Raw genomic sequence first — 10441 nt, 5'->3', positions numbered from 1 at the left:
CACTTCTGAAGTGTTTTCATTTCTAACAGTCTTTTTGATTGGCTGTGTGAAGTTTGGAACGAATGTTTTCATTGGGTAGATTTCTCAGTAGCGGTTTCGTTCAAACAGATATACAGGAGGAGCCCTTCAGGACACGCTTTGGTTCGTAAGTAGTATTTGAAGTAATAATTTTTCTGTAGTGTTTCGAACCTAGTACATAATAGAAGTCTTACAAATATTACTTGGCGGCCTTGAAGAACCAACCAGCCGAGTGAGTCTCACTTGAGTGTCAAAATGTACATGCGATATGCGAAGTCGTATTCATTCATTCAGTGTTTGTTGATTTGAAGTTGAGCCTGGCCATAGCGGGCGGGCGCCTAACATTTTTTTGGTTTTAATTACCATAAGACAAATGTCTAACTACTCTACGAAGCCAACGATACAAAAGTGTAAACACATTTGTAGTATGGACCAAAATTATTCACTTCTTACAGAAGCGGTACGTTGCAGATCATAGATGAGAGTTAAACACAGAACCACGCCTATATTGTGATATTCAACTGATTGGACGAGTGCCAGGCTTTTAAATTTGACAAAGGTGGAGGAGTAGTGACTTGTGCTGCAGATAAATGAGTCGAATAAATGGTCAGTGTAACAGAAAATACACCGCCAAAAGAGAAGAAGAGCACGACAATTGTCAGGATGGAAATACTGCAAAGGCGATAATCAATCACTTCTTCAAACGCCAAAGTAAGAAAATTGTTGATATTTTACATACATCATCGAGGTAGAGTCCCTTTCTACCCAATGTTTACATATAACTTTGTAAGATAATGTGAAGTTTTCGCATTATTATTTGCTACAATTATTTTGTTTAAAACTGCGATGGACTACTTCTGCTTTCTAAATGCCAAGCAGGGCTTAGGGCCCTGCATCCCTATCATTACAGAAAATAAGTTGTATTCTGTGATAATTACTCCCTTTTTTGCAAACCGATGGCTCTCTCCTGTATAGTATTACATGTACTCTCTTATAATGCATACATTCATAAGTTTTCTGTGAAGATATGCGATAGTGTTTTTTTCGTTTAACTACAAATGATCAAATTGACCTGAAGCGTGAGATTCTTCTCTATATAAATGTAAATTGGATCTGATACAGTAGCAATTCTGCAATCCATATTTCTTTCATATCCAATGCCTTACAAACACTATTCATACAGACGTGAGGAAAAACGCAGTAGGAAGCACTCACCAAAGAAAATGGCTTTCGAAATTGATGCCTATGGTCCAGACCCAACTGGCTGGTTTCACGTTCCATCATTAGAATTGCCACTGGTGACAAAACTATGCAACTGGTGTATCCATAGCTTCTTTGAGGTGAGGACTGTTTATTCCAAAGATTCCTTTACCACTTAATCATTTTCAATTGTTTGCTTGTGTAGCAAAAGGCTTGGTATTAGGTAATTTACCAGTAAGGCCACGTTATTTCAATTTTACTAATGTTTCCATCTACTTGTATGGATCTTCCACAAACTCCGCAAGTTGGCTACATGCCATGTTGTGTTTGTGTGCTTTTTCAAAGTCTATACTGATGATGCACTTTCTGTGATCAAAAATTCATCACTAAAGTCCAGGTCAAACACGATCATATTCTGTCTGAAACTGTTTACATCTTAACTATAGTGTAAACAATATCTAAGAATCTTCAACATCAAAGATAGGTGCTGAGTAGACAGCTCTGCCAAGTGCTATTCATCATTTTTATTTAACTGTATAAAGTATTTGATGATGTGATTTTTTATCTCTTATGATCTCTGTTGTCTTCTAGGGTTTTGAAAAAGCAAAAGATTTAGTTTTTCCCTCCAGAGCTATCAAAAGAGATTTACAAACAACTCTCTCACGACTTGAAGATTTAGAGAATGAGTTTAAGAAACTCAAGGAAGATAAGGTAGGCAAAGGAAGACATTTAGTATTCTGATTCATACAGGTGTGCTTTCAGCTGGTAAATCTTGCATGGACTTGTATAAACTTGAAATGAAAAAGTTGAGATTTCTTCACTGTAAATTTTTAAAAGTTAATTCTCCAAAGTGAGGTTTCAAAATTACAGCTGATTTCACTTGACCTCGCCCTTTTGGTGTCTGTATACACACACTGTGCGCATGTAACTGATGATATTATCCAGCACAACAGGAAAATCTCCTAAAAGTGAATCTGTTGCATTAGAATAATATCATGTGTATATGAAAGTAATTTATTCGAAACGTCATTCTTTTGAAACATGAGCTGGCCAGCTATGATCTCAAATGTATCCACTGTAGATCTAATTAATTAAAGTAGGAATGTGCTTCGGGTCAGAGTGAATAATAATGATTGTTAATGGCAATCAACAGTAACCTTGGTGGGTTGAAAAGAAAAACTGATTGTCAGACTGGAAAAGTGTAATACTGGTAATTTGCAACCCTGGAATTAATTGAAATAGCGAATGTTTTTCAATGCAATGTTTTTTTTTTCAAAAGTGGCAAATAAAAAGTATGCTAGTGAATGTCAATGAGATCCATCATGTTTACCTAGCAATTACAAGAGACAATAGCCTTGTTATACTACTGTTCACAAATCAATGTGTGTTACCTGAATATCATAAGTAAACACACTGACATGTTATAAATGTCTGAACAAAAGACAAACAAGTAACAACTTGATGTGAAAAATATGACATTTTTATATGAAAGTTTCATTGACAGTAACTTTTCTCAATTTTACAAACTTTGTTTTATTCTGTGAACTAGGTACTAATTTTGTTTCAAAAAGAGAAATAATCATCCCAAATGATATATACGAGTCCTCAATGAACTTCTTTTATATCCTTTGTTTCAACAGGAAAATCTCAGACAATCTTCATGCCAGTATTGCAACTCAAAAGCACATCTCAGAGGCTGCAATATTAACAAAGATGTCGACGATTTACAAAAATCAACTAATAACTCAGATGTTGCCGTAAACACAAGCTTTGTATTTGCACCTGGCCCAATGCCAAGTGAACCAACTCTGTCGACAAAATCAAGTGCAGCACCTCTTCCCTCCCTGGCGCCGCCACCTCCACCTCCTCCCCTTCCACCGCCCGACCTTTTGTTTAAACCAGTCGATCTTAGCTTCCTGAAGAAGAAAAAGAGTACGGTAAGTCAAATTTGAAAATTGCATTCTCCAGTCACTTATAGGTTTCATTTATTGTGTCTAAAACCAGTGTTGAATATATGCATGATTACCCATTCATTCAGTATCTTTCGACATGTCAAACAATATAAGTAGTATCTTGTATCAAACAAAATTCATGAAAAATGGCCGACTTTGTCCCTTTAAAAGTGTCACTCACTAAGAAGACGTGTTATCTCGATTTTAGACAGCCTCTTATGGTAGTTCATTCCTCGAAATTGAAGACTAACATTTAGGAAACTTTAAATCATTGCCTTTTGAAATCAAGAATAAAAAAAATGAGGGGTACCAGAGAAACAAATCACCTGATATTTATTGATACTTTAAAATTAAAAATGGGCTCATCCCATGGGGAACAATAAAATTTTTGATTTTTACAAGAATAAGAAGCTGGTGAAAACTATTTATTCCATGCACTTCAAAATGCAAGACAGTGTAAGTTTTACATAAAGTACACAAAGACAGGGTGAGTGTATCTACTCAGTTTTTGATAGTTCAAGGATTGATACTAAAAGGTGCATTTAGACCAGCATAGTTTTGTTATACTGTACATCTTCATTGAAGTTAAGGTAGAATGCACCTCAGGGATGGATATTTAATTAAATCTCTCAAATTTTCTCAACCTTTCACTCACAATTTGCAGTTTGTGAAGTAAATGAAGCTTTCTACATTTTGTTTGTGAAAAATTTTAAAATGTAATTTTTCCCTGTCGAATTACCGAAAGCAGCCATTTTGAAGTTGAAATATCGGTACATTTTAGGTTATTTATTTCTCTAACACAAAATTTGCATGGTAATCCCTGAATTTTCTTTTTGATTTTTAAATAGAATGGTTTACAGTTTGCTCATCAGAAGTTTGAGTAAAATTCGGTTTAAATCTTTCAACGTTGAGGCTCATACACCTCAACCAGTCCACTGGATCATTGCAACTGTGAATTCACTGGTCCTGGACAAAAGATTTAATTATACCTGACTCAGCAAGAGAGTGGCTTTTATATGGACTTGAGAGATACCAGGGTTTTACAGGTCCTTTTAATATTTTTATGTATTTTCAGATCTGTGTATTAAATGCTAACTCGTCATGATTAAATCATATTATTTCTATGTGTGCATTTCAGAAATCCAGTAGTCCAACAGAAAAGTCCAAAGCACCTGTTGTAATAACTCTTCAAGATTTACAAAAAGTCAAATTGAAGCCAGTACAAGTCACACAGGATGAAAGTGGACAAGTTAGTTAATAACCTTATTCAGTTTTACGGCTTATAATTCACTCACACTGTGTTCACTTGCAAGACCTGGTAATGTCCTGATCAAAATTCAGAAAACTAAAATTTCAAGTTCACTCTGTGACTACTGCAGTCTGTTGGATTTGACTTTGGTAGCACTCAGAAAATAACAAAACATATGAAACAGAATGAAAATCCAGAAGAGAAACTACAAAAACATTAAGATTTTTTACATTAGATGCTAGAATGATGGATACTGTCACACTCACATGTAAAGTCAGTATACCCCCTCCACTATTGAGCCTCTGTGTCCTTGAGACTGATAGTTTTGTTAATAATGCTATGCTGTCTAATATGTTTGGGTATTTGACGGATCATCAAGAAATCTGCAGCCAATTGAACCAGTAAGGTGATGTTTATGGTGTTGCTGAATATATAAATTGAAGAATGGAATGCTGAGTATATCAAAGCAAATTTCCACTGGAAATTTGTTTTATTTGTTTTGCAATGCTCTGCAACAAGCCTTGCCTATAACAGTATCAAACTTTCTCTGTTTTTCTGCATTCAGGTAAAGAAAGCCCTCGGAAATCAGCCAGTGGTTCTCCTGGACGACCTGAAGAGAGTTCAACTGAAAAGGTCGAGCTCAGAATCAGATAAGTCAGATGAAGATGTCAGTAGTACTGGTACATCTCCGTCTGAGCTAAAACAACTATGGAAAAGGTAATTTCTAGAAATATGATGGAGCTCCATGTGGTGGTGTTTACTCAGTATCATTCAGGACCATATTATCGCCACATGGATATACAAGAGTCAAATTCGTGTACGTTCATGCAATACATGGTACCTTATGCTATATATATCTATTGGTACTATGTGTTTGGTAAAATGAATATCAATGACATTGGTCCTTGCAGTATATTCACACTTCAATTGCAAAGATGTATGGTCACAACAGAGTTTTGATAAAACCAGATTTTTCTGTGGTAAACCCTTACAGATGATCACAACAGTTTGGTAGGGATCACTATGAACACACTCGGAATGTCTGTTTTTGTGTATTTTCTTGCAGCAGTTCAGAATAGCTATCTGCAATTGTACCATCTGTTTCACTGCATTTGATAGTGTACAGCAAACAGTTGGACAGAAATTTAGCTTTCTACACAGTAAACTTAGAGCAATTTGATGTTTGGATTGAAAAACATGCCTTTAAAGAGTTTTCAGTAATAATTTCAGTATTGCCAACAGTCTGGCATTATATATACAGTGTAACTAGTTTTGCTGAATATAGTGTGATCTGATTAATAAAGAAAATTTTCTGGAAAACAACATGTCAGCTCAGTGTACCAACCTAATTTGGAAAATGATGTACATGTATTGTTTCAGTTCATCTGATTTGAAACTTACATTCCAGTATCCCAAAGGAGGTGGAAAAATTCCAAAACCGCCTGAAGAAAGTTGACATAGCTAGAAGTCCTGGAGGTACTCCCATAAGACCACTCAATCCAGAAGAGCATGGCACGGGGCTGACACCACTGATGACGAAAGCACTGAGAAGAAAGTTTAAGAGAGCCCGCACACCATCCAGCTCTCCTTTGTCTCTTTCACCAATAGCTTGTGAACAGCGCTAGAATTTAGTTTCCAGGGAAGCACAATTTCCATTCATCATCTTTCATATCAAGTGTTGATATTACTGTGAAGCAATTTTCACAACCATCTATCAATTACAGTTTAGTTTATCAAAAATAACTGATTCTTTCTATATGAAAAGGTCAGCAGATAGATGTCCATAGGATTCTGGGTCCATTTTATCAGGGTTGCCTTGATACAAGGATGTAAATGCAACCCTGCATATGGGTGATGGCAGAAATGTTACTTGGTTCTCAAACCACACACCTTTCTTTTGAAACCCTCAGCAGAAAGGAATATGGACAGAAAGTCACATTGATGTTGAGGTCCACATATTTGTCAGTGCAAATGCAAGCCTTGGCCTTGAAATAGGTTAACAAATTGCTTTATAGAAGAAAGTCCAGAGATTAAATATAAAAGCTTTTAGTGAAAGTTTCATATTTGTTTAATACGTTAAATTTTATTTATACATACTTAGCAGTGATCAATTTTAATTTTAAAATGAATTTTAATTTCTAATATTAATTATATTACAGTAGGTGCATGAACAATGATTTTTATCCGTTAATTTGAAAATTTAGTCATGAAGTTTTTATTTTTACACTTACTTTGTATTGAGACTTTTGTCATGCAATGATAATAGATAAGAAAAATCGGTGCTGTATATGTTCTAATCTAGGAGAATATTCTTGCCATGCTAATCCCAGAGTGCAGTTCTCTTGATTGTATCCTTGTGCAAAACTGGAAAGTCTCGCACAATTGAAATTTGTACACACACACAAGCTATCACATGAAAAGTAGCCAAATTTATGTCCAAGAATTATGTTCTGATTGTAAAATTACTGACAGAAATCTCTCTCTGGAATGCATAAGAGTTGGAAGAAACAAAATTCTCAAGTCAACTGCGCGTGTTCATTCCAGGAGATACCTCTGCTATTTACATTTACCATGTTGTGGAAATGATCAAGTTGAAACATTTTTTTCATGGAACAAGAACAGCAGGGGTATTCATAGGGCATTGTCATGTCAGTGCACATCTCCCAAACCTTGTCAGCTGAATTTTTACTTATCACTCAAGAATTCAGTTGACAGCTTAGCTCTGTGATTTAGGAACAACTCAAGAAAAGAGCTACAGTAATTTGTTGCTTTGTTTATCAGATTTGCATCTCAGTCTATGGTGTTGACAAGCAAGGCTAATTTCGCAAGATTTCACTTTCAAGATTTAGAAAAATCATGCCATAGTTCGTATTCTAAACCAACCTCACTACCAGATGAACAAACAAGGGCTGAATATATTTACATGCATGCTGTAGTTTCTTTCCACTCACAAAAGACAGACCATAATGTAGATGATCTGCTCATCAAACCCATATCAACCATCGACGTTGATCATGTTTGTGTAGAAATTTATCAAGCTAGATATATGTTCCAAAATCAAATTTTGTGCTAGTAATTAAGCTGTTTCTCTATTCCAACAGATCTCTTCAGTAAAAGAATGCCTTTACTCTTGACATTGCTAAAATTTTTCACTTGTATATAGTTCTACAGATTATACTTTTGTAAATATTTTTCAAAGCAACAAAGTCATTGGGTGCATACGTGCATATACATGTATTTGAGATCTCTCTTATATTGTGAAGAAGGCATTTGTGTACAGCTGTTCCATGCTGGCAGTACAACACTATCTGAGATTTGTCTGTCTGCTTGATACTATTGATATAGGTAGGCTGTGGCAGCAGCTGTTTCAGTTCAGCAAGAAAAAAGTTTGGGAGGTGTGGAAAATTTGACTTGTTTACAGTCACCAAAACGTTGTGTTTGGCTGTATTTATGTTATACCGGTACATGTAAGGAAAATTATTATTTGAAAAAACACCTGTGCACCAAATGACCTAATTTTGTTTTTCTTTTTTAGCAATCTTGTTAAAAATATACTCTTTATTTCTTTTAAGAGTTGCATATTGTATTACTAAATCTTCTGTTTGAACTTTGATGTCACAGTATAACAAATTTAGCATAATTGTTGGACAATCACACACATATTGTCAGACACTTAGCCTTTCTCTGAATTGGCCAATGTGCCAATTTTCAACGACATGTAAACCCTCTTCAAACTACATCTCTTTATAGCAAATCATCATAAACTCAATTTTGCAACACCTTTATGGGGAGGAATTTCTGGAGAAAGCAAAACATTTCTACAATAAATCAAGTTTCCAAAATGAAAAACTTAACCAGACTGCTTGTTTGGAAACATATTAAGTCTCGGATTGCCTGTAGATTTCTGAAGTTCATATAGTTGTTTTTCTTACCAGATCAAAAAATGTCACGCACCAGATCAAAAGAAAGCATCCCTGATAGTCACTGAACAAGGATGTTAATATGTGTAGATTCTCAGTATCTTTACATGGGAATTCTATTTTTGTCAAAAGTTTGTGTTCCAAAATATACTTTTTGTGTTAAATTGATATTTACATTTAATAGTCTATCGTCTACTTACTGGTAACAAGACTTACTTTCAGTGTATTCCTTCACCTTATTTAATCATATTTGCTGTCGTTAGATGTAGGAAATATATTGCAATGAAATTTGTTGTGATTGTTTACCCTGATAATTTACAAATACATGTAGTACGGTACTCTGGATAAGTTCACAAATTCAATTACAGAACAAAGATGTGCTGATATTCGAGCATTGGTTAGGTTTGTTTCATGTATTAAAGTTTATACATGTAATACTCAGTGAAACATCAGACGATGGAGTCTTCTCAAATAACCGTTTCATCACATATCTTGTAAATATTTAAGCAATAAAGCACGACCAGCGATGGTATACCACGAGATTTTGACCAGTTCACGACAAATATGCACAAGCAATAGCGAGTACCTGTATGAAGTGAACTGGTCAAAATCGGTGGTATACTGTTGCTGGGTGTGATTTATTGCTATTATATCATAACAGTATATTGAAATTCTGGCCTGTTAATGTCAAAACGGATTTTGCTCAAGCTGAGAGCTCGCGCATATGCCCGCCGTGGTATATCGCCAATATACCACGTTTCTTTTTGTGTCTCAACCAATGGATTCCTGTATTTTCAGCATCAATATACTGGTATGATATAATAGAAATTCATGCATTACTGGGTTTTCAAGTGTTGTTATCTATCACATCTTGGGAGGACTGGCTGGGAGGACTGTCAGCAAAGCAACATTTCAGCATTGCTCGGTTACCTTGACAACAGAAATAACACATATACCACTCATATCACACAAAATTACTGAAATACTGTAAAGACTTTGCATTAGTTCCTGTACTTCTTTGCAAAATTACCTTTCTTTCAAAGCATAACATGTGATAAGTGCTCACCATATTGGTAATCATTTCTAGCTTTGGAATGTCGCTTGTACTGCTGTTTCAGTCCTTCATACATCTCAAATAGTTCAACTTCATGAAGATTGGATTTCCTCAGTAATTTGTGATACTTCAGAATGAGATTGTATTTTGTAAAAAATTACAAAGTACCAAATACTGTATCATATTATGTCTTCCAAAACATTTGTACAAGTTTTCCTCTTCTATTGTCATGTTCTGGGATAAAGTTTGTTCCTTTTCACTTTGCACTGTGGCCTACTCAAGTAATAATGCCTAGTGATGCAATAAAATTATTGATTTTTTGGAAAAAAGTCAATTTTTGACATTTGTATTTTGAATTGAGAAATGATTCATGTAAGTACACAGTAATTGCACAACTTGTGCTCTCAAATTGAATATGCAGATTTGGAATTAGTGGTCATGATTATTTTTTGACATTTTCAAGATTTGGTTTAAAACTGGAGGTATATCAAGTTACTCTGCTCACTACAGGATGTGTGTCAGCTTGTTTCCACTCTTCTGCAATAAATATTTAGTGAATCCTTTGTGCAACTCCAAAAATGGCCTCAGTTGTTGGGCAGCATAAACAAATCTTGACATTGCTCATAATGTACATGTTCAATGAAAAATAGTATAACAGGACCGTGAACAGTCATATAATAAAACTGACCCGCTGGTATTCATCTTCCAATTCTGCAGTACAGTTTATCATCAAAGGGCAGAATTGTGCATTATGTTACCATGCCCTGTCCATCGCATTTTAATTGGTCGAGCTGAACCATGTGACTGACCAAAAATACACGGTAATTGTTTGTTTACATGCCTGTGAATACGAATAATAATATTAATAACAGTACCGTAAACATCGTAACTTTACAGCTAAAGTGTAAATTGTGATTTGTACAAAGATCATAATCAATCACAAAATAAAATTAAGCACTTGTGGGCCAAGTTAAGACACTTTTTTCACCAAAATCTCCTGATGTTGCCAAATTTTTTACAGTGTGCATGACAGTGCGTTGCATATTGC

At 35.1% G+C, this 10441-nt stretch overlaps 1 protein-coding gene across 2 annotated transcripts; it reads left to right on the top strand.

Moving 5' to 3' along the window:
* Positions 1–26: 26 nt before the first annotated feature.
* LOC139145118 (proline-rich protein 11-like) lies at positions 27–9730 on the top strand. Of its 2 annotated transcripts, none has more exons than XM_070716075.1 (9): positions 27–145; positions 474–729; positions 1202–1358; positions 1810–1929; positions 2859–3155; positions 4309–4419; positions 4985–5136; positions 5828–8845; positions 9165–9730. In XM_070716075.1, the coding sequence occupies exons 3-8, from the start codon at positions 1242–1244 to the stop codon at positions 6042–6044; spliced, it is 1014 nt and encodes a 337-aa protein (XP_070572176.1). In that variant the 5' UTR covers positions 27–145; positions 474–729; positions 1202–1241; the 3' UTR covers positions 6045–8845; positions 9165–9730. The 2 variants fall into 2 exon arrangements, with proteins under 2 accessions (XP_070572176.1, XP_070572177.1); XM_070716076.1 differs by having other exon boundaries at positions 94–141.
* The last annotated feature ends 711 nt before the right edge of the window (positions 9731–10441 follow it).

The sequence above is a fragment of the Ptychodera flava genome, chromosome 12, assembly GCF_041260155.1.
Source record: "Ptychodera flava strain L36383 chromosome 12, AS_Pfla_20210202, whole genome shotgun sequence".
Lineage (NCBI taxonomy): Eukaryota > Metazoa > Hemichordata > Enteropneusta > Ptychoderidae > Ptychodera > Ptychodera flava.
The sequence above is the reverse complement of the archived record's forward strand: the minus strand, read 5'-3'. Positions and strand labels throughout refer to the sequence as shown.